At 52.5% G+C, this 23,465-nt stretch overlaps 1 protein-coding gene across 2 annotated transcripts; it reads right to left on the bottom strand.

Annotated features, from left to right (window-relative positions):
* Positions 1-1,636: 1,636 nt before the first annotated feature.
* Positions 1,637-22,530, bottom strand: PDGFB (platelet derived growth factor subunit B). 2 transcript variants are annotated; one of them, XM_074271760.1, is made up of 8 exons: positions 20,947-21,056; positions 13,441-13,551; positions 11,245-11,341; positions 7,830-7,919; positions 7,358-7,563; positions 6,270-6,414; positions 3,595-3,750; positions 1,637-3,003 (listed from the first exon to the last, which is right to left on the bottom strand). In XM_074271760.1, the coding sequence occupies exons 3-7, from the start codon at positions 11,282-11,284 to the stop codon at positions 3,626-3,628; spliced, it is 606 nt and encodes a 201-aa protein (XP_074127861.1). In that variant the 5' UTR covers positions 11,285-11,341; positions 13,441-13,551; positions 20,947-21,056; the 3' UTR covers positions 1,637-3,003; positions 3,595-3,625. The 2 variants fall into 2 exon arrangements, with proteins under 2 accessions (XP_074127861.1, XP_074127862.1); XM_074271761.1 differs by lacking the exons at positions 13,441-13,551; positions 20,947-21,056 and adding an exon at positions 21,995-22,530.
* Positions 22,531-23,465: the final 935 nt, after the last annotated feature.

A 23,465-nucleotide genomic window follows, 5' to 3' on the forward strand; every position in this document is an offset into this window, starting at 1 on the left:
AAACCTTGAGATTTCCATTGAGATTTTAATACTATTCTTTTGAGTAGGACTCCATGTCATTGCCATGACTGCCCTCCTCCATTCGTATCAAAAATCTCAGCCTTCATACTTTGTGCTTCCTCCTGGGGATTATTTCTAATTTATTTTACATATCTTATCCATTCCTAGTTACCTGCAAATTCTGTTCCCATTAGAATGTGTTTCCCCATTTTAGGATTAGGAATAAAATTATCCCCTTAATACTTTGTGCTTTCTCCTGGGGATTATTTCTAATTTATTTTACATATATCTTATGCATACTTAGTTACCTGCACATTCTCTTCCTATTAGAATGTGTTTCCTAGGTTATGTGGGACACTCATGCATTGTTGGTGGAGTTGTGAATTGATTCAATCTTTCTGGAGAGCAATTTAGAACTATGCCCAAAGGGCTATAAAACCACATACCCTTTGATCCAGAAGTATCTCTACTGGGTCGGTATCCCAATGAAATCATACAAGATGGAAAAATGTTTGTAGCAGTCCTAGCAAGAAACCAGTAATTAAGCGGATGCCCATCAGTTGGGGAATGGCTGAATAAGTTATGATGTATGAAAGTAATGAAATGTTGCTGTTCTATAAAAAAATGAACAGGTTGATTTTAGAAAGGCCTGGAAAAAATGTATGTTTCTTGAAGGTAGGAAATGTAATTTTACCTTTCTTTGCATCCTCAACCCTTGGCAGCGTCTGGCACAAAGACAGCACTTAATAAAAGCTTGTGGGTCACTGGGTGCCTGACTTCAGTTCCATAGAAGGCAGAATATTCTAACAATCAGAACTATCCAACAGAAGAAAGAGCTGCCCTTTTAGATAATGAACTCTGCAATTGCAGAAGTATTCAAGCAGGAGATGAATGACTTCTGAATCTTGTGCAGAGACTTGGACTTTCTACATTTCTTAGAGACAACACCCCAGAATGAGCCGAACCAGATTTAAATGTAATGGAGAAATATTCAAAATAAATGGAAATGCAAGTGACCATCGGTAATGTTAATATCCTGAGGTGCTAAGCGTTCTGGGCTTCTGGGGCCAGGTCACACCTTGGGTTTGGAGGGCTCAGCCCCTGATTGGTCCTTTTCTTCCCCCCCTTGTTTAAGAACAGAGTGACATAGAACTGGAAGAGCCCCCTGCCCTCATCTCATGAGATCCCTACAACCATTCTGGTAGGGAGAAATATTATCCCCATTTGGTCCATGAAGTAACTGGGTTTAGAGTGGCGGACTGATCTGATTTCAACTCACAGACTGGGTCAACGCTTTATCTATCCCACTACTTTTAGATTTGGGACGAGCTTTAGAGATAAGTCAGTCCAATATCCCCATTTTACAGATGGGGAAGCTGAGGCCCAATAGGTAAAGTGGCTTACTTAGGGTTTCATAGCTGGTAATCAGCAGAGCCTGAGTTCAAATCTACTTTGGGGACTAGAGGAGAAAGATAAATAGAGTGACTGTGCCCCTTTATGGCTGGGGACCCAGAAACTCGAGCAAAGGACTCCTTGGGGGAGACAGTCAGCAGTCCACTGCCAGTTTCCTGATGGAGAGAGGGAAGGAGGGAAGGGGGATACATAGGTGATAGACAGAGACAGAACTGGTGGGTTCATTTGTCCTTGTGTCATATGGTTTGATTTTTTTTTTACAATTTTAAATACAGAATATAAATTAATTTTACATTTAAAAAATAAAAGAAAAGCCAAAAAAAAATATAATCACCAACTTTACAAACTGAAGGAAGCGGGTTTCTGAGTAAGAGAAAGCTGCAGAATGTGGGAAAGATGGGAAGGCAAGCCTGCCCCTCCCTTCAGTCATCCCCACCCAGTCCTCCCCCCAGGAGACCCCAGGAGCAGATCTTGGAGAGGCTGGGGGGCGGGGGGTGCTTCCTCCAAGACTCAGCAGCCTCTGGGAACTGCAGATGAGGTCACATGGGGCATTCCTGTCTCCCAAGAGGCCCTTCTGTAGGTGCCCCCAAGGAGGCCCAAGAGGCTCAGGGACGGATTTTTTAGATTTGGATGGAACCTCAGAAGTAATCTAGTCCAAGTCTCTCATTTTACAGATAGGGAAACTGAGACCTAAAGAGGGGCTGGGATGAGGCCGGGGGTGGGGGTGGGCTAGGGGATGTTCCCACACTCCACACCAGCTCTCTTCCCTCCTTCGTTCCTGCTCCTGCCCCTTGGGCTTGCCCGAGCCAAGGCTGAAGGTGCTCCATCGAGGTTGGGGCTGACCATGATGTAGGAGCAGGGCAGAGAAATGGAAGGAGTGGTGAGAGACAGGATTGGACCCTGCTTCCCTCTACAGCCCACCTGAGGCAGTGCCAGGATCAGGGGGTGAGCCTCCCGTCAGCACCACAGGCCACAGGCTGCTCTCCATGGCAAAACCCGCTTTGGAAGAAACCAGTTTCCAAATTATGTGCATAAAAAGTGAAATAATCAAGCAGGAGATGGGCAGCACGGGGACAGGGACCACCGGGTCCAGCTCCGCACTCCGTGGGTGCTGGCCAGGGGGTGGGGGGAGCCCATGGGAAGAAGGGTCCAGAGGGCAGCTCCACCAGTCCAGGGCCGGGGACACTCAGGCTCTGGGCTGCCACATGGCCTGGCCAATGCTACGAGTCCTAGGGCAAAATCCGGCTTGTTGGGCCAACATTTGGAGTCCTCCGAGTCCACAGCCCCATCTCTCACCCCAGCTGGGCCTTCCAGAAGAAGCTATCCAAAGGCCTTCTCCACTGCCAGTGGGAAGGATGGTGGTGGGGGTGGGGGTGGGGGCCTCTGGGAGACCCAGGAGCTGCTGGGCGCAGAGGGCAAGGGCCCAGGTGCCACTGAGCTGAGAGGAACAGGAGATCCGCTGCAAGGCCGTGGGGCAGGGGAAGCACCATTTGTCATCCGCGTCGGCCATCGAGACGGACAGACAAGAAGAACCAATATTCTCACTCCAAGAACCCCATGGGGGCAATACGAGAAATACATTAAATAACCCTAGAAGCAAACAGAGAAGAATATGGTGGTCAGAGAGCCCATGTGGAACATATCCCAAGCCAGGTCTCCCAAAGGACTCTGGGGAGGAAGCCAGGTCCTCTGACCCCAGAGTCAGGGATCCTTCCACTGAAACTTGAAGCCAAATATAAAATTTACTATTATACTTCTCCCTACATGACTAGCCTGGGCCTCAATTTCCCCATCTGTATAATGGGGGAGGGGAGAGTCAGACAAGGAAGTCTCATTAGCTCTGAGCCTGAGATTGCCTTGGTACAACAGAGCCCAGGGTCAGTGGTGGGGGGAGGTCATGGTTACCAATATATGGAGGGCTGTGGGGGAGAGTAGTGACTAATCCATCATCCTTCTCACAAGCTCCACAGAGGGGAAGTGTCTGGCCCAAGGTCACACAGGGAGTTAGCAGCAGAGCTGGTATTGGAACCTTTGCCTCTGGCTCCAAACCTCCTTCCACTACACCATCTGCTTGGGCCCATTTCCTACCCAGGAATTATCCTTGGAAAGAGTCAGTGGGGTCAGAGGATCCCCTAAGGTCTGGGCGGGAGAGGTTTCCTGTTCCTCATCTTTTCCCATTACCTGCCCATCATGCTCTCTCTGGCGGGTGCCCCTATGCTCCAAGACTCTCCTTCAGGGCTGTCTTGTCGTGGGTGTGCTTGAACTTTCGGTGCTTCCCCTTGGGCGGCCGTCGGATACGTACCCTCCTCACTGTCACTTTGTTTGGAGTGGACCCGCCTGTTCAGAAAGATAGAGAAAAAGCCTGTCATCTCACTGGTATCAAGGAAGTGAAAAGTCTTGACCCCAGACCATAAATGGCACAGGAAAGTACGCCCTAAGTGACAAGAACTTCTGGGAAAACTGGCTACCAATTTGGCAGAAATTAGAGTTAGATCAACACCCTACACCACAACAAACTCAAAAGGGGAACATTTGATAAATGTGTCTTTGAAAAGCTTTCACATGAATAAATGGATACAATTAGACTAAGAAAGGAAAAAGGTGATCAGACAGAAATACTTGTGTCTACTTTTGCTATACAAGATATATATGCAATTATTGGAAATATATAAGTAGAAAAGCCATTCCCTGATAAATGGTCCAATGATATGAAGAAACAATTCAAAAAGAATTGCAATCTACATGTTTAACCTCTATTGGATTGCTTGCTGTCTTAGACAGAGGGAGGAAAATTTGGAAAGCAAGGTTTTGCAAAGTGAATGTTGAAAGCTATCTTTGCATGTATTTGAAAAAAAAAATACTGTTAAAAATTTTTTAAAGAATTGCAATCTTTTAACAACTACTGAAAGAATACTTCAAATCACTAATAAGACAAATGCAAATCAGATCTCTTAGTTTCCATCTTGAACCTTAGCACTCTGGCAAAGCTGATAAAAATGAGAAACAAGGAATTTTGGAGTGACTATGGAAAGCCAGGAACTCCACTCTATCTTTGTTGGTGGAGTTGAGATTTGTTCTAACCTTTCAGGAAAACAATTTGAAATTACTTGAAGAAAGCATCCAAGATATTCATACTCATGGGGCAGCTAGGTGGTGCAATGGTTGGAGCACCAGCCCTGAAAACCGGGGGATCCTGAGTTCAAATTTGGTCTCAAATAATACTTCCTGGCTGTATGACCCTGGGCAAGTCACTTGCCTGAGGGGAAGGGGGAGTGTATCTCTCTCTCTCTCTCTCTCTCTCTCTCTCTCTATATATATATATATATATATATATATATTCACACTAGGTATATATCCCAAAGAGGCCAGTGACAAAAAGAAAGGCTCTAATACCAAAATATTTAGAACACCCCTTTTGTGGTAGCAAAGAATTGGAAATAAAGATGTCTACTAATGGGGGCTGGCCAAACAAATTGCTTTTGTAATCAAGGTTGCTATCTGAGAGGGGAGAAGAGAGAATATACTCGGGAATGTAGGTGATGTAAAAATAAATGTTATCAAATTTATTTTAAGAAACCTCAAGAATATCTGACAAACACAGAATGTGGTGTCTTTGCAGGTCTCACGGTGGGGCCCTGGTGAAGAGAGGCCAGGAGAAATGGTCTGTCCAGCTCCTTTCTTCATTTAATCCAACTCTCCAACTCAACAAGCACTTATTAAACACCTACAGAGTCCTATGCCAGAAGGCAAGGCTACACAAGTGAAAAACCAACAGTCCCTGGCTCAAGGAGCTTTCTATTGAGGAAAAGAAAATATAAAACACAAAAACTTCACAGGTCAACCAGTCCCACATTTCCTAAGATCTGAGGGTCTCTTCATTCTAAAGATGAAGCTGGAGTGGGCTCAAGATCACCTGGGAAGTTAAGAGGCAGAATTGGGATTTGGATCCACATCCTCCACTATCTCATTTTGATTTTCCCCCTCCTGAGACGTTCACACTTACATGATGCTTTTCATTTTCATTCATTTGGCCCTAACCAACAATTTGTGACCATCTTTCAGTCATGTCTGACTCTTCGTGAGCCCATTTGGGATTTTCTTGGCCAAGATACTGCCGTTTCCTTCTCTAGCTCATTTTTACAGATAAGGAAATAGGCCCACACAGCCAGGAAATGTCTGAGGTCAGATTTGAACTCATAACTAAGTCTTCCTTTATCCATCCTGCTGCTTAGCCACCCTCCTAACCACCAATAGGGAGTATTAGAATCCTCTTGTCCTGATAAGACCAGTTCTTGAAGATTTGTCCCAAATTGTGTAGTTAATTCATGTTGGAAGCAGATTGATAGGATAAAGAATGTTAAATCTGGGAAAGACCTTAGAGAGCCCCTCATTCCTTCATTTCAGACTGAGGTCCAAAGGTACAGGTCACTTTGGGGCCACTGACTCCACCGGCCCAGTTCTCTGTCTCCCACCCCATCTCTTCTCTCTCCATGTAATAAATGCCAACAGTGGTTTAGAACTGAACTCCAAATTCTGGCACCTGAGAGCAGAACCAAGCAGGACTTTGCCCACGGTCCAGGGAGATGCAACGAAGTTCAGGAAGCTCTGACTTCAAACCTAGCCTTAGACATTTAAAAGCTGCATGGCCCTAGACAAGTTGGGACAGTTTACCTTTCAAGGTTGCTTGAGGACCAAATGAAATCATCCTTGCACAGCTGAGCAAACCTCAAAGGGCTTTAGAAATGTTAGTTGCCATGACACTGACGATGGATTCTGACATCTGTCTACAAGGACCCAGGACCGTGGCATTCACCCCCATCCCGGATCTCTGGCATCCCAGGGAAAGAGCCCTGTACCTCTGTTTCCCTGGATGCTCGTGGAGCTCCGGGGCAAGGCCCGGGGAGCTGCTATGGTCTCACACTTGCAGGCCAAATGGTCCTCCAAGGTCACCGTCACCTTCTTAAAGGTCGGCTTCTTCCGCACAATTTCTATCTTCCTGACCTGTAAGAGATGGATGGAAATAAGAAGAGAACAGAGACCCATGTGGACCCCTTCTTCCATCGGAAGTTCAACGTCCTCCCTTCTCTTCACTTTTTCCACCCAACAGACCCAGCACAAACACTCCAACTTAGAGCAAAAGGCATTTCCATTTCTGGAACAGAGAAGGGCTGAAATGCAGATGGTGTGCATCCTCACTCCTGTGATCCCTAAAACGCAGCCAAGCTCACAGGGGTGGACTGTGGGGATGAGGGAGGGGGCAGGTGGCTGTCTGGGAGGAAGTGTGGGGGAGCTCGCCTGTCAGGGGTTGGGTCAGCTGTCAAGTGTCTGTTTCCAGATGGCTGGAGGGGAAATCCATCAGGGAGAGAGGGAATGGTTGTCCCAGGAAACACTCCAGCTGGTGAGGACCTCCAATTGAGTAGGGCGATGGGGGTGGGGTTTAACAGGACAGAGGGACCTGGGGTTGGGGGCATGGAGCTGCTCAAAGGGTCAGTAACACCCAAGGAAAGAGATGGCCAGCAAACATCAAGGAGGAAGCGGGAGAAGCTAGAATTCCCAGCCTCCTTCAAAGCTCAGTCACCTGCTGCAGGGAACAGCGGAGCACATAGAAGGTTCCCAATAAATCTTCTTGGAATAATAATCATAATAGCTAATGTAATGTGAATAACGTAAATCATATAACTAATGTGCTAATATATATTAATATAATGTTACATGTAATATAATGTGTTAACATAATATATTAATAACATAATAATATACCATAATCAATGTTATCTATAAAATATCTATTATTATATTAACACATATAACACATTATTCTGAGCTATTATTAATATAGTATATTGATTATTGCATTATTATTACTATATATGACATTAACCCGTTACATTATATCTGACACTATTACCACATACTGCATCACTTATACACACGCGGCGCCCACCTGCACGTGTCTGAGCTGCACCTGCGTGGGGCGGCACTGGACGTTGCGGTTGTTGCAGCAGCCCGAGCACCTCTGCACCTCCACGCAGGGGGGCCACACCAGGAAGTTGGCGTTGGTGCGGTCGATGAGGCGCCGGGAGATCTCGAACACCTCCGTCCGCGTCTTGCACTCGGCGATCATGGCTGGCTCTGCCACGGTTACGGCCGCTGGGGAAGAGGGCTAGGTTAGACGGAATCCTCCAGGCCTCCCGGGTTTCTCTGGGTTCTCACTGCCCCACAGTAGAGGTCACCCAGCACTACCCTCTGCCCCCAGGAGACCCCAGCGGCTCGGACCCAGAGCTGTAAGCCCCTTCCTCACACACAGAGCAAGGAAAGTTGTCTGACCATCCCCCAGCTGATAGGCAGCAGGGCTTCCCAGGAGGAGGGCTGGGATGGAGGGGCTGTCCAGTCTCCCGGCCTTCCCTTCTCCTTACCCACACTCCTCCTTCCGCGAGACAGGCTGACTGGCTCACTGGGGAAATGCGCCTGAGTCAGGTTCAGGTCCAATTCGGCCACATCCTCCTCTGCAAGGAAAGACAAGATCAGGACTGCCGGCGATGGGTGTGTGTGGGGGGGTTGGGGTCTTGAGCAATGAGAGCCTCAGTTTCATCATAGTTGGTACCATCGGGTACAAGAGGAGGTACGGGCTGGCTACCCCCATGTGACTCTGTGCTGGGTCTCAGTTTCCTCGTCCATCAAATGGGAGGCTTGGACTAGAGGGTCTCTGGAGCCAGGATATTCTGCCCAAGATGCCCTACCTCATCCCTAAATGGGATTGTGGGGAGGGAGGGAGGGGTGGAGGCAGCAGTTACAGGGTTGGTAAAGTCAAGCCTTCTTCCCCTGGGGCTGCCAACCCCACCCTCTGTCAGGGAGTCACATTTTTGGCCAGAACCCATAGAAATGGAGTTAAAAATAGCCCTTCCCCTCTGCTACTGTAAGTGAAACCTCCGGTCCCCCAGGCCAGGCGGGTGCAAGGACCCTGAGCATTCACTAGTTGCCAGTGCCCCCATCTCCCCCTGCTTTCCCACAGGAAGTGCTGAATGGAGAAATTCCCAGAATCCCCAGGGGGGAGCTGAACTTGGGTGGAGGGGGGAGGAAGGGCAGTGTTCTTGGTCCTGGGTACCGGTTATGTTGGGAGGGAGAACTCTCCCAGCAGAAGGCCATCCCAGGGAGGTCCGGACCAGGAGCCGGCTGGCCGGGCAATGGGTATTGGGGGGTCAGTGCTTTTGTCCCCCAGATAGAGGAAAGGTTCTAGCAAAATGTGGACTAAGTGGGTCAGTGCTGTGAATCATTCTATTCTCCTGGGGAGGCTAGAAAGTAAAAGGACCAAGCCTTGGGATCAACAAAACCTCTAAACCGCAGGCTAAAGCTTTTTGGATGGTGGCTGGAGGCGGGGAGTCAGGGGGCTTCAGCCCCTGGTTTTCACAAGCAGAATTTCAATGCTGGCCTCCATGCCTTTTACTAGTAAGCTCTTCTTAGAATCCTGAAGGATTCTGGGAGTTTCAAGCACCTTTTAAGACTTGAGCATCATCCACAAGAAGCTTTTCCTGAGCCACAAAGCTTCTAGTGTCTCCCCCGATCTGACCCAACCTTCAAGGACATGCCAAATGTCACACAGGGAGGAAACATCAGAGCCAATCCTGAGCCCAAGGTCAGCTCTATATACATGGAGCCTCTCCCCCCTTCCCTGTACTCCTAGAATGGAAACTCCTGGAGGACAGGAAATGTTTCACTTGGGGTCTTTGTAGCCCCAGCACCTGGCTTGGTGCTCATTAAATTTTTGTTGGTTGATTAATAATAATATTCACTACTATTGCATAGTGTTTATCATGTGCAAAGCACATAGTAAGTGCTTTATGATCATGATTCCATTTGGTCCTCCCAACACCGATGTGCTCTTATCCCCATTTTTCAGATGGTCAACATCAAGGGGAATTTAAAAAAAAAAAAAGCAATCTCAGACATGAACCACTTAGTTCTCAGAGAAGGGAGTTGTGGATAAATTGGGCCAGAATGGAGACTCCCCTGCACACTCCCCTGCGGGTGATCTGGGTTCAAATGTCGGCCTTAGGACTGAGTGTTTGACGGAGACAGACAGGTGACCTGTCTTTTCTGCCTTGCTTTCAGTCTCTATAAAAGTACAGATAAATCCTCTGATCCCTGGGCTTCCTGGCCCACTCCTACACCTTCCCAGCTCTCCCTGGGGCCTGCCTTTGGCCATGGGGGGGCCCTGCTCAGGGTCCAGCTAAGTAGGTCCCTTAAGGCCAAGATTATAGCTCCCTGCTCCAGCTGCTCACTCAGGGGTTTAGAAAATGTCCTGCTAGATGCATCTCTCTCCTCCCAATTAGTCCCATGATAGTGTCTGTCTGTCTCTCTGTCTGTCTGTCTCCATCCTTCCTCTTGCAGAATTTCCTGGGGTTGGGGGAATGAGAGAGGGAAAGAGATGGATAGAGGGGAGGATTAGGCAGAAAATAAACAGCCCCCCAAATTTACCACTGAGACTCCCACTGGCCTCCACCCTATTCTACCATCCAGCTTTCAGCTGTGGGCGGACTGTGGGAAGGCCGGGAGGCACTTGGGAGGTGGAGGAGGTCTTGATGGCAGAGGGATGGCTAAATTTGGAAGCAGCCCCATTGTGTGACTGTGGGCCGCAAGGGCACGGGGCTGAGGGGGAGGGCTGGAGGAGACCGCCGTTGGGTGGGGAGACCCTGTCTCCTTTCAACAGGGCAAACAATAGGTGAGCACAGCTGGTGCCCCCTCCCGCTCTCCCCCCCTCCCCAGCAAGAGCGGGCCAGTTTGAAAGGGAGCGAGAATGCCTTTGAGAGGACGCCAGTGGGCCGCCTGGTAGAGGGAACAAAGGGAGGAAATTCTGTTCCTCCATAGATAGTGTCTCGGTAAAAATCACAAAACTACAAACAGACAAAACCCTAGAGAGAAGGAGAGCTGGGAGGGGGGGCTGGGGGGAGGGAGAAGCTGTTGGGGGGGATAGGGGTTAGAAGGGAATGGAATTTGCCCTGAAGACCGAGTTTATAAATACATTCCTGACCCAGCCCGCTGGCCCTGGCACGTGTGTGCCAGGGAGCACGTGCCTGAAATCTGGGCTCCGGCTGGGGCAGGGTTGCCCTCAGGCTTAGCCAGGTGTCCCCAAGGGACCTCAGAGTGGGCTAGTGGCCAGCTGAGCCAGGGAGACTCTCCTACCTAGAGAGGCCATCCCCGCCCCCCCTCCCACTAGCTTCCAGATCCACCTGGATCAGAGTTCAGAGACATCACCTTGTCTAATGTCCTCATTGTTTTTAAACAGGAAGCAATGGAAATTACTTGCCCAGGGTCACACAGGTAGTAGATACGATAGCTTTCTCCCCAAGCCACCTACCATTCTGGGCACATCCTTTACCCACCCTATAGCCTGGGACTTGTCCAGGTCATACAAGTAGTAAATACGGTAGCTTTCTCCCCAAGAACTCTAACTCTGGCACATTCTTTGCCCACTCTACAGACCTGGGCATCCCACCCTTTTAGCTCCAAGATCAGCTTCTCTTCTGCCTCCCTGTTACTGGTCCTCTGTCCAGTTCTTGCATCAAGGAAGGTTTTTCTCTTGTTACCCACGTGCCTGCTCGGCCCAGCTATGAACAGACATCCCTGGGAGGGACTCTAAAGTGCGGAGATCATAGGTTTGGAGCCGCAAGAAATACTGGAGTTAAGCTAGTCTTCCTCCTGTTACAGATGAGGGAAACTGTGGCTTAGCAGGGAAAATCAGGCGATCCTAAATGATGGACCTTTGCTCCTGGCCCCAGTGGAGGGTGTTGGGGGGAGGGGAAAGGGCGGGATGTTCAGGCAGACTGGATTTACCTACGGAGTCTATCCGCAGCAGGTGCTGGAGGTCGCTCATGGATCGGAGTGAGGGATGGCTGAGCAGCTCATAGATCTCCTCAGGAATGGGGTCCCCCTGCCAGGCAGAGACACAAACAGGAAGACGTGAGCTTGGAAAGGGCGGGGGGAGGAATGAGACATAACAGTCCGGCACCAAGAGGATCAGGGACTGGGAAGTGCAAGCCGGGGACGGGGAGAGGGGGAACAAGGGAAGGCAAAGGCAAGGACAGACATACACCCAAAAGGGAAACCGTGATGCTGAAGGCCGGATCTGCCATTCACTGACTAAGGCACTTATTTCCTTGACCTCAATTTACTCAATTATAAAATGAGGGGTTGGCCTAGGTGCCAGTTCTAGAGCCATTATGGTCCTAGAACGCTTTAGAGGGAGCCTTCTTTGACACACAATTTTTAAAGAAATCTGATTTAATTTTTTTTTGTTTTCTTTATTTTTATTATATACACATACATGCATGCACACATACACATATACAAATGTCATATATAACAGACATTTTCTAGTCGTATATTCTATACGCATCCCTATTGTCCCAAGGATAAACCACAGGAGCTCTCCAGCCCAAAGGGGAACAGTTGCTCCATCTCTGTTGCCTACTAGACACGGTCCACTGAGGCAAGTGGGCCAGCCGTTCTCTGAGCTCCCTTGGTATCCATCCCCTTGGGCTGGGGACGCTCTAGCTCTTCCTCGCCCCTGCTGAAATCCTTCTCTCCCTTCAAGATCCAGCTTAGGGGCTGTCTCCTTTGTGAAGCTCCTCTCAGTTCCAGTGTTCGCACCCCTTGAGACCTCCTGCCATATCCTACCCTTTGGATGCACGGGTAGCACCCCAAATCCTCATCTTTCAGGTTAGAAAACAGAGGCCCACTCAGATCACAAAATCAGATCTGACCTCACGGCATCCAGCCCATTTTATAGATGAGGAAACTGATCCGTTGGCTCCCGGTGGAGCCTCTGCTGTTCCTAGGATTATACATTTAGAGCTGAAGCTCAATTATGTCATTTTTCAGATAAGAAAACTGAGGTCATACAAGCAGCAGGTGGCAGAGGGGAATTTGAATCCAGTCCTCCTACCTTAAAAACCTTCATTTTCCAGTAAAGTTCAAAGCATCCCATAGTTTTTTACTATCCTTGAGCATGGTGCTTTGAATATAGTAGGTGCTTAATAAATGCTTATCACTGAAAATGCAGACAGACCTCTTGCATGAGAGGGCAGTTCTTTTCCCAGGTATCCCCAAGGCCTGAAATCTGCTCTTCTCCCGGTGTCCAGCCAAGACTATTTTCAGAGTCCTGTTCTGGCCTCTCCCCCGAAGCATATGAAACCGAATAAGGGGGTGAACCATTCCCCACCCATGGCCCAGTTTCTTCCAGGGAAGCCATCCATCCTACAATATCATATCACAAGCATCCGAAGGGCCCTATGACATCATGGGCCATCCTGGGCCATCACAGGGGTTCAGGTTTCACCACCCACAGCGGGTTGGGGGCAGCTCCAGCACCCCCAGGGGGAGGGGAGGTGAAAAGGAGGGCTCGGGGAACAAGAGCAGTCTCCAAAGGAGAGGGAAAGGAGGCAGAGGAATGAACAGGTCCTTAGCCCTAGCCGACAGGAAAGGCCGCTCTTTCAGCTCTTACGCACTCACTGACACACACATTCTCACACACTCACTGACACACACCATACCCATACTTATTCACACACACCGTGCACCCACCCACAGCACACTCTGCAGCCCTTCTGCCTGGAACTGGAAGGTCTCCTCGGAGGTCTGCCAGGGACTTTAGGGCGATTACTCGGGAGGAAGGAGCCCCAGAAAAACCATGTGCTGTGGAGACCATGGACTCAGTCCCAGCTCTGCTGGCTCCAGGGCCACAGGTGGAAGCACCTCCTCATGATACCCTCCCCCCATGGTAACAGCTGATCCTGCCTTTTACAAAGAGCTTTGCATGGAACACCCCATGAGGAAGTGGGTAGATTGGGCATTCTGGAAAAAGAGACGGAGGGTCAGAAGGGTGACGTGGCCAGCCTGGGGTGAACAGCTGGTAAGCTGTCCCTGGAGGGTGAGCCCTGTACCCCACTGAGTGGTGGATTAGTAAGTGTTTGCCAAAGACAAGAAGACCCAGAATGCCTCTCATCTTATTCTGCTAAGGAGGAGACAGACCCAAGAAAGGGACTAGTCCAACATCACACGACCAGGGACTCCCGTGCTCAACTATGACCAGGCCCGAGGCTTTCTGGTCTGTCTTCAGGATCCCAGCAATTTGGGACAGGCCTGCAAAGGGCAGACACAGAGTAAATGTTGACTGACTCCAGCTTTGGTTCCTGGTGTTTAGTTAAGGCTGGAGGAGGGTGGGGCGCAGGGGGGAGGAGCTGTTTTCCCATAACTTGGTTCTAGAAATATAGGCTGAGGTGGGGGTGGGGAAGAGAACTAGGCCAAGGGCAGAACTCTGGGTCTCCAGAGGCAGGAACTCAGTCCTCCAAGGTTCAGCAGACCCTGGCTTCTCAGCTGAGCCCTGAACCAGTGACTGAGGGGGAAGGGGCGGTGGAGAAGAGCAGGAGCTGCAAGGGATGCTGGGAGTGTCACCTTCCACTCAATCCCCTGGACCGCTACCTGGCTGCAGCAGTGGGGCATAGGGGCCAGAGAGCTCCAGGGACAGCAGGTGGGTGATACAGCAGCCTGGTGGGACTTCAGGGAATGAGAAGAGGGGCCAGAGAGCTGCAGAAGTGGCCAGTGAGGGTATAACCATCACCCCTAAGCCCGAAGCAGTATGTGCCAGCCAAGAGGCTTCTGGGCAAGACTCCCCACTCAACGTGCACTGGATATTAGAGGATGTACAAAGGTACAATCTTTCTAAGTCAAACTAGGGGCCCTGTCCTCCTCCTCCTCCAAGACTCCCTCCTAGCTCCTCCATATACATCTATGGACACCTGATCTCCCTCCTTAGATACTCCGGATCCCCTAATAAATATGCGCCAACACATGGGTCTGTGAAGTCCTTTCCAAATTGGATGTTCTACAATGTTAATATCCTATGCTTTAAGTCCCCTCCCAGCTCTACCATTCCTGGTTCTAAGTTCCCTCTCACCTCTGACACCCTCTGTTCTAAGCTCCCTCCTAGCTCTGACACCCTCTGTTCTAAGCTCCCTCCTAGCTCTGACATCCCCTGTTCTAAGCTCCCTCCCAGCTCTGGCATCCCCTGTTCTAAGCTCCCTCCCAGCTCTGGCATCCCCTGTTCTAAGCTCCTCCCTAGCTCTGACATCCCCTGTTCTAAGCTCCTCCCTAGCTCTGACATCCCCTGTTCTAAAGATATTCCTCATTCTAAATTCTAACAGAATTTAGGTCCTCCATCAAAGGACCCCTGAATCCCCCAAGGACAATCACTCCTCCCTCCAAATTTTGCTGCTCCTCCTAAGTCTCACTCCCAGAGAACTTTACAGATACCATCTTATTTAATCCTCAAAACACTAGAAGGCAAGAACACTGGGCTTGGATAAGGAGGTACAAACTAGCACAGGTGGGAAAAAACTGAGCCAATCAAAGCTGCCATGCTGATCAGCAATGGGGCCAGACAGTGAGTGGTCAATGTACTTTGAACTTGGTCAACAAAGGGAAACTCAATCTCCCTCCCCCAAAAAAGAGGTAAAAGAGGAGGGGGAGGAGAAAAGAAAAAGTAGAAGATATAGGAGACTTTCTTAATTATATTATCCATATTTTCTATCAAACTCACTGGTCCCCATAGCAGACACACACACGTATTGAGTAATGGATGCCCCCAGCTGGAGTTCCTAAGATGGTCAATGGGTCAACATTGGGACATGGTGGCCAAAGAAGCCCACTGGATCTTAGGTTCCGATAAGAGGAAGAAGGGCGTTGAGCGTCCTGCTGATCCCTGCCCTGGCCAGACCACATGTGGAGGGCTGGACTGAGTTCTGCAGCCCACCGCTTCGGAAGGATGTTGACGCACTGGCCTCCAGGATGAGGAAGAGAGTCATAAGACTGCCATTGAAGGATCAGTTGAGGGAAGTGGGAAAGTTTTAGCCCAAAGAAGGGAAGGATGTAAGCCTCTAAAGTCTGCTTAGCCCCAGAGTATGGAGCAAGAAACAACAGGTGGAATTTACAGGGAGAAAGGATTAAGCTCCCTGGAAGGATGAACTCCTCAGCCTTGGGAGTCGTACAATAGTAGGCTGGGCTACTGCCAGCAGCAACTAAGCAAAGGTCAAGCAACCTGGTATAAAGTATGGGGTGCAGAGACAAACTGGTCCCAACACTGAATGGACCATCTTGCCCTCCAAATGTTCTCCTAGCACTGAGCTTCAGGGGCCACCCAAGGATCATAAGGGCTTCCAGCCAGGGGCAGCAGTCATCAGAATGGCATTAAACCAGGCTGAGGGAGCTGCCAGACTCTTCTGGACTGTGGAAGAGGAAAGACAGTGGCCTGCACCTGGGGAAGGCAATCACAAACTTGGTTTGGAGGCCCCTGCAGAGGCCTCTAGCCCAATCCCCCCCCCCCAAATGAACTCTCTCAGGCCCTCAAGCCACAAATTCTGGATGAAACTGTATTAGACACTATATCACAAAATGTCACAAATATAGACCTAATCTTATAGATGGGGAAACTGAGGCACAGGATGACTTCCCTAAGACCACCCAGGCCAAAAACTGTTCTCCTCCTGCCCCACGATGCCGGAAGCTCCAGGGCAGAGCTCTGGAGAGCAGGGACCAGCTTGCTTGCTCGACTCGGGAGGGGGAAGACGGCAGGAGCCCAGGTTTCCCGAGAGCAGCTGGTGATTTGACTAACACTGTTAGCACAGCTGGGCCGAAGAGCACCCTCCCTCTCCAGAAAGGGAGAGAGGGGTGTCACTTGAGGCCGGGCCCAAAGACTGCCAATCCCTGATGTTATCACCCAGCTTTACCTGATCCCAGGCTTGGGGTAGTGGCCAGGAGAGGGGCAGGGGTGGGGCAGGCGGGCAGGCAGGTACACAGGCAGGTACCTGAGGCTAAGCCAGACATATGGGCCAAGCTAAACAGCTCCCTCCTCCCTGGAAGCCAAAGGAGAGAGGCCGCATGGATCAGGGAAGGGTAATTACCTCGCTCAGAAGAGAAGCCGCCCCATCAAAGAGGCCTGATCCCCCACCCACCTGCCGGGCACCCGGTGCCAAAGCCACACACACTGTGGCTGCCTCTACCCCCACCCCTCCAGCACCTGAGCTGGGCGGGGCGGTCCGTGGCTCTCCACCATCCCTGCTTGTCACATCAAGTCACCAAGGCCACCGCCTACTGGGAAAGAAAGGGGGAATCCCTCATCTCCCTACTAAAATGGCTCAGGACTGCTTTGCCCTAATACTTTCTCCCTCCTCCTTAATAAAGAGTGCAGGAGAGGGGGTGACATTACTCCCATTAGACTGTAAGGTCCCCGAGGGGAGGGACTATATTTGTTTCTGCACCTCTTTGCCTGTGAAGTATTCCAAAGACTGCTCTGGGCCTAAACAGATACAAAAATAAACTTTCATACACACAGAAGGTGCTTAATAAGTGCTTGATGAAAGACAGCCTTCCCTTCTTTCCTTTCCAGTTTTAAATGGTGAAATATTCCAAAGACAGCTCTGGGCATAAAAGTATACATATAAATTTGTAAGTACACAGAAGGTGCTTAATAAGTGCTTGATGAAAGTTCCAAAGGCAGCTTTTCCCTCCTTCCTTCCCAGTTTTAAATAGTGAAATATTCCAAATATAGCTCTGGGCCCAAAAGCATACACATAAATTTGCAGGCACACAGAAGGTGCTTAATAAGTGCTTGATGAAAGCTCCAAAGGCAACTTTCCTTCCTTCCCAGGCTTAGATTCCATATAGTCTCAGACAGCAGCTAGGGGTAATTAATTGTTTAAGACTCCGGACTGCCCCTATTCACTCTGGGGTGGGGTGGGGTAGGGGGTTAGCACAGTAAAACACCTTTCACTTTCTGAGCCTTTCCCCACCTCACCTATGAAAGGAGAAGATATTCTCCAAGGTGGAAACCAGCTCTACCATCTTAGTATTCTCAGGTATTTCTACCTAAGATCCCTAGGACTGGGCTGTCCCTTCCTAATCTTCTTACTCCCTTTCCAGACTCCCAGCTCTTGTCTCCCTGTTACTGCCTCTCCAAAGCCTGGTCACTTCATCCTCTGCCCACTTTTTCAAGGCTCATCAGATCTTATAAAGCCATTTTTTATGCCCTACCAGGTACCGGGAGGAGGACTGAAGAAAAAACATACTTCCACTTGGCTTAGGAGAGGTGGTGGACTACAGCTGCAGAATGGGATATACACTGCCATTCGTGGTTGAGTGGATCAGTTGTTTGCATTTCAGTACAAGGGAGGCTTCCATGATCAAGTGAGGGCCAGGTCTAGTCACTGGGAGGTAATTGCTTTTAAAAGTTAACAATAAAACATTTAAAAAGAAAGAAGATACAAATGTTTCTTCCTTCAGGGTAGAAAGAGGCTATACCCAACCATGAGCAATTCACCCGCTGCCTCCATTCTCTGAGCTGGTGGATTCTCAGTTCAATCACCTCCCTCACCCACTGGAGTTACAGCATAGCCCTCTTTCTGCTGGGAAGTTCAATGTATCAAACTCTCCAAAGAGACAGTTAAACTTCACTTGCTTCCTCTCTCTCTCCCCTGTTTAAAAGGGGTTTAATCTGTATTCCTCCCTTTCTGTATGCTAGGGGAAGGTTCATGCTCTCTTCTCTGCAAAGTTCTAGGGAACCAATTCTAACCAGAGATAGGGTGATGTTCCCCTTTTTCCATCTCAGGGCAGCCCTGTCAAGACAAACATAACCCGGTAATACAGTGGATAGAGCAACTGTCCTGAAATCAGGAGGATCTGAGTTCAAATCTGGATCAGACACTTAACACTTCCTGGCTGTGTGACCCTGGGCAAGTCACTTAACTCTAATTGCCTCAGCAAAAAAAAAAAAAAAGAAAAACATAAGCCATGGGGACTAGATGCCCCAAAGACCTCCCCAGTTCTCCATGTCACTGCCTGACAATCAAGAAATTCAAGGAAAGACTAATCAATGCAAGTTTAAGCTTCACAAACAGAAATATCCCATCCACGGTCCCCAAACCCTTGGACCCAGACAGCTGTACCTGGAATATTGTGATCAGTTCTGGGTACTGATTTGGGGGATGGGGGACAAGAAGGGGAGGATGATGAATGTGATCTATCAGAATCTGTTGGAAGGATGAAGGCTATTTTGTCTGAATAAGGAACATTTGGAGGCTGACCTCAAGTATCTGATGATTGGCCATATGAGAAAGAGATTAGCTTTGTTCTGCTAGGCCTAGAAGAGGCCAAGGGTGATTGGGGGATGCTCTGGAGGCAAGTCAGGAAAATCTTGCCAGAAATCTGAGCCATCTACTGGAAGATTGGGATGCCTCCAGAGCTAAAGGCATCCTCCTGCCTGGAGAGCCTCAAGCTTCTGCTAAAGGATGTGGTAGGAGGCCTGCTTCTGGGCTGTGGGTGGGCCTGTGAGGTTCCTAGCAGCTCTGAGTTTGTGACCCAAAAGGGTGCTAATAGCAAGTCACATGAGGGCTGTAGTCATTCTCCAAAGCTGGCGTCAGCTGATGGACACACACACACACACACACATATACACACACACACACACACACACACAACTTCCTTCCCCTGTTTCTCCTACCTGTTTCCCCCCAGACTGGCCCCAGGATGGTTCTGAAAGCATCTTATGGAAAAAGATGACACTCCTTTTTATAACTTTTTTTTTTCCTTTTATAACTCTTGATGGGCTTTTTTATTCAATCCCAAGCTCATGGCTCACCACTGGTGTGCACGGTGCAATCCTGGGTCTCACTTTCTCCATCTGGAGTTGCTACGATGCTGCCATGAGTAAGGCAAGCCTAGAGTACCACTAGAGTGGCGGAGCCATACTGGGATAGGCAGGGACAGCATATCCCAGGGTTAAATAGCTTCACTAGAAAAAGGTGCAGAAACTGTAAAAGGCCCTATGAGATTATGGTGCTGCCCTCCAGACTTCCCCACTCAGACGGAGATGAGCTCATTTTAAAAATAAAAAGCAGAAGCAGGAGCAAAGGCAGCCAGCGATGCCAGGCAGCAGGCTCATAGGAAGCCATCTCTGCTCGTGCTCCTTCTAGGGAAGGAAACTACACCAGACAAATCACAGAAAGTCAGCACTCTGAGACCATTGGGGACATCCCTTATTTTAGGGAAGTGGCCAAGGAGGGGCGGGGCAGGTAGGCAGTGATACATCTAAGGTCACACTGCTCAGAGGGGGCAGCAATATGGCCCCAGGACCCCGGAGCAGGGGAGAGTAGCTTCTTAGAGGGCTGGCTGCCTTGGATCTAGCAGATCTGGCCCCATTCCACTCAGGCTGCTCTGGCAGCCTGGGATAAAAGGCAGCATGTTAGCACCTGAATCAGCCTTTAGAGGCCATTTGGTCCAGATCCCTCATTTGACAGGTAAGGAAACTGAGGTTAGAGAAGTGAACTCAGGCCCTGACTGACTCCTACAATGTCGCCCCCCCCCCCCCGGCTGAGTGGGAGGGTTCCTGACCCCAAGATATTTCTAGAGACTTCTTTCTCATCTTCTTACAGTAATAATTACTTCCACAATTACAGTTAGGAACCATCAATTCAACATCAACATCCCTCCTGACTGAGTTCATCTGCCTCCGCCATTATGCCTCTAAGTGAGAGAGAGGAGACCTGGTCACAGGGCCGGGAATGGGAGTCTCGGGGTCCCCAAACTGCCGAAGCTAGGGCTCAAGTTTTCCGAGGCGGAGACCGGGTGGGGTTGGGGGATGAGGAGGAGGAAGATGGAGAGAAGCAGAAAGCCCCTCCCCGTCCCGGTGATGGAGTGATGGAGAGCTGGAAGCGCAGGGTGCGGGCGCGAGCGCCCACACGCCCCTCCGGGCCAGGTCGCCCCGGACGGGACCCACCTGTTGGTGGGTCTCAGGGCTGGCGCTGCCGCCCACGCAGCCGCAGCCCCCCCGCCCCCGCCCGAGACTGCGGGGTGGAAAAGGTGGGGCCTTCCGCCGCTACTGGGCCGCGCGGATCTAGGGCACGCGGCACGGCAGCGGCGGGGGGTGCGGGGCTGGGGGCACGGCGGCGTGCGTGCGTGCCCATCTGCTCGCGTTGCCAGGCCCAGGAGCGTGCGTGCTTGGTATGCGTGGGTGAGTGAGTGTGTCTGGGGCGCCGGTCCCCAGGGCGCCTTGGCACCGGTGGCAGCGGCAGCTGGCCCCTTCCGACGGCTAGCTTCGGGTCGGGCCGGGTTGGGGGATGGGGGGTGGGAAAAAGGGGGAACCTCGTGCTCCCGCCCCGCCCCCCACCCCCGGCCCCGGTGCTGCCCCAGGGTGGGGCTCTGCTAGGAACTGGGAGAACAAAAGGAGCCCGAGGCGGCGGCTACTACGGTCCGAACGAGGTGGGCTGCGGGAGGCCCGGCCTTCCCTTCCCGCCCCCGCGGCCCGGCCTCCCCGCCCCGCCCCCGCGGCCCGCGCCCCCCTCTCCAGCCCGCCGCCCCCTCCCCCGTGCCGCAGGAGCGCGCTGCACCAGCGCGGGCTTCTGCGGGAGCCGGAGGCCCGGGAGCCGGCAGTGCCGGCCTCGCCCGCTCCCCTCCTGGGTACCTCGCGCCGCCCCGCCCCTTTCCCACCTGGATTCCCGACACAACGGCCAACTCACTACTGCGTGAAGCGGAAAAAAAAAGTGATCCGACCTGATTTGTTTTCTCCGCCGACGTTTCTGAGGCCCGCCTCCCCTGCGGCTAAACATTGGCAGCCGCCGGCGCGCGCTCCCCACCCGGGCCCTGACCCGGCGGGCTGGCGGGGGCGCGAGGCGCAGGTACGAGCCGGGCCTCCGACGCACGCACGCCCGCCTCCGCCCGAGGAGAGGGGGGATGTCTGGGGCGGGGGGGCTCTCGGCTAGCCGCGCCCCCTCCCCCCACCGCAGCCCTCCTCCCCCCGCCGCTGGCCCCCTCCCCCTTACCCCGGCTCGCCAGCCTTCGCGATCTCGCCATCTCCCGCCTCCCCCGAGCCGGGCCTCGGTGCTTGCGGGGAGGACAAGTCGCGGCTCCGAGCGCCACCGCTCCAACCGCACCTCCTCCCCACCTACCTTCCCGGGGCGGGGCTTGGACTGCGCCCCGCTCCCGTTCCCACAGCCCGGCGGGCGCCCGCCTCTGCTGGGCTCCCGAGTCGTACCGAACCGGACAGTGGCCCTCCTAAACCCCACGCCCCCCCCCAAGGGTGCAGGTAGGGTACATAACGGAGACAGCTGCAGTCAAAATATCCCCCTCCCCGCCTGCTGGAAGGCTTTAGGGTAATCGGAAGGACGGAGCCTTCGATCCCCCTCCCCCCAGCTCGAAAAAGGACTTGTTTATTTTTTTCTGACCTGTTGTTGCTGGGGGTGGGTGGGGGTGGAGGGGGCGCCGCGAGGAAGGGGGGGAGAGGCGAGATGCAACTCGGCTGACCGCCCCAACTTCGGAGCCGATATTAACCCTCCGCAAACCGGCACCTCTCTAGCGGGCTGCCACCCCACCCCCAGTCTGGCCGGCTCCCCCGGTGGCCCGAATCCTTGCCCTGTTTGCCAGGGGCACCGTAAGGGTGGGAAGTTCTCCGGCTCCGGGAAAGGAGGGGGCGAAGGGTGGGGGTAAGGGCTGGAAATAAAGAAAAATCAAGACGCCCTTTCGGGCCGTGGCCACTCACCTCGGTGCTGACCAGAGGCAGGTAGCAGAGAGATAAGAGCAGCGCCCAGCAATTCATCCCGACGCCGCCGGCCCCGCGGGGCTCCGGACACAGGGGCGGAGGGCGCCTCCGTGCCTGCTTCCAGGCCAGGGTGTGCGTGCTGCTGGCGCTCGGCCCGCTTCGCCTCGATTCGCACCGGCTCAGGCGCTCGGGCTCTTTCCGCTGGTGCCGCCGCCGCCCCCGGCACCACTCAGCCGCATGGCCCCCCGGGGCGCCGTCGCCCCCCGCCCGGCTCCTGGCGAGCCCGGGGCCGCTCTGGCCCCGTCCTTCTGCAGCCGCTGGCGCCGGCGCTCGGGGCGGCCTGGGGGCGCTACCCGGGCGGATCCCGAGCCGGAGCGCGCATCCACCGTCCCCCGGGTGTGGGTGGGGAGAGAGTAGGGGGCTGGTTGGGGTAGGCCGCGGGGCAAGGGGCTCCGGACCCCTCCCGGGAAAAAAAGGGCACGCCTGTCGGCGCTCCCCGAGACGGGCGAGAGAGGGCGAATCCCCTCTCCCCCAGGCTTAGAGTAATCGCAGGATTTGGGGTGGGGGCCGTGAAAAAAAATCTCACAGAATCTGTGGTCGAAGAAGGGGGAAATCAGCGAGCCGGAGCCCCCCGGAAACTTTTCCAAAGTTGGGTGGCCAGTTCCTTTCCTCTGCACCCCCCTGCGCCTTCGGGCTGGGCTGGGGCGGCACTTGGAGCCGGGAGAAAAGCCCCGGTTTGCAGCCCGGGGAGGGGTTGGAGGGGCCGCCGGGCCGGGCGCCGGGTGGGGGTGGGGGGTCCCGAGGCTCGCCTCGCCGTGCCTCTGCCCGGGCGCCCCTCGGGCGGACACAGGTGGACCCGACGTCCGCGCGCTGCTCTTCGTCCAGGAGGCTCCGGCGAGCGCCGAGCTGGGCTGGGCTGCGGCGGCCCCCCGGCTAAGCTTCGCCCCTGCGAGTCGGGCTGGGTTTTGTATTTTTTTATTTTGCCAGGAAAAAAAAAAAAAATCTTTTAGAATGGCAAATCAACGTGGTCCTGCAGCTTTTCGGGAGACCGCGGCTGCTGGCGTGAAGGGGATCCCCCCCGCAGGGAGCCGGGAGAGGCGAGCTGGCCGGAGCTGGGCTGGGCTGGGCTGGGCTGGGCCCGGGAGCTTGGCGGGGCCGAGAGCCCAGGCTGGCGGGAGGAGAAGTTGCCACCCTTTCAGCTGCTCCGGCTTTTAAAGGAGACGGCAGAGTGTGCGAGAGGTGGGTGGAGACAGCCTTCCTCTGCTGGCCCGAAGTCAGCACGGAGAAGGCAAGGAGGAGGCAGGCAGGGACTGGGAAGGGGGTGGGAAGGAGGGAGGATGGGAGGGAGGGAAAGAAGATGGGAAGCAAGGAGGGAGGAAGAGAGGATGGGGGGAGGGAAGAGGAAAGGAAGATGGGAGGAGAGTCTGGAAGCAGGTGGGGGAGGGAGCAGTGGACAGGCTCTCGTGCTTGA

Source organism: Sminthopsis crassicaudata, chromosome 5, assembly GCF_048593235.1.
Source record: "Sminthopsis crassicaudata isolate SCR6 chromosome 5, ASM4859323v1, whole genome shotgun sequence".
Taxonomy (NCBI): Eukaryota; Metazoa; Chordata; class Mammalia; order Dasyuromorphia; family Dasyuridae; genus Sminthopsis; species Sminthopsis crassicaudata.

What these genes read in the sequence shown, in the direction of transcription:
- PDGFB (XM_074271761.1), bottom strand. Translation starts at nt 22,051, where the DNA reads ATGAATTGCTGGGCGCTGCTCTTATCTCTCTGCTACCTGCCTCTGGTC. An exon ending in TGCCTCTGGTCAGCACCGAG is followed by an intron (nt 11,342 to 21,994) that starts GTGAGTGGCCAC and finishes TCTGCCTGGCAG; the next exon opens with GGGGACCCCATTCCTGAGGA. An exon ending in GAGCATCCAGGGAAACAGAG is followed by an intron (nt 3,751 to 6,269) that starts GTACAGGGCTCT and finishes CTTTCTGAACAG; the next exon opens with GCGGGTCCACTCCAAACAAA.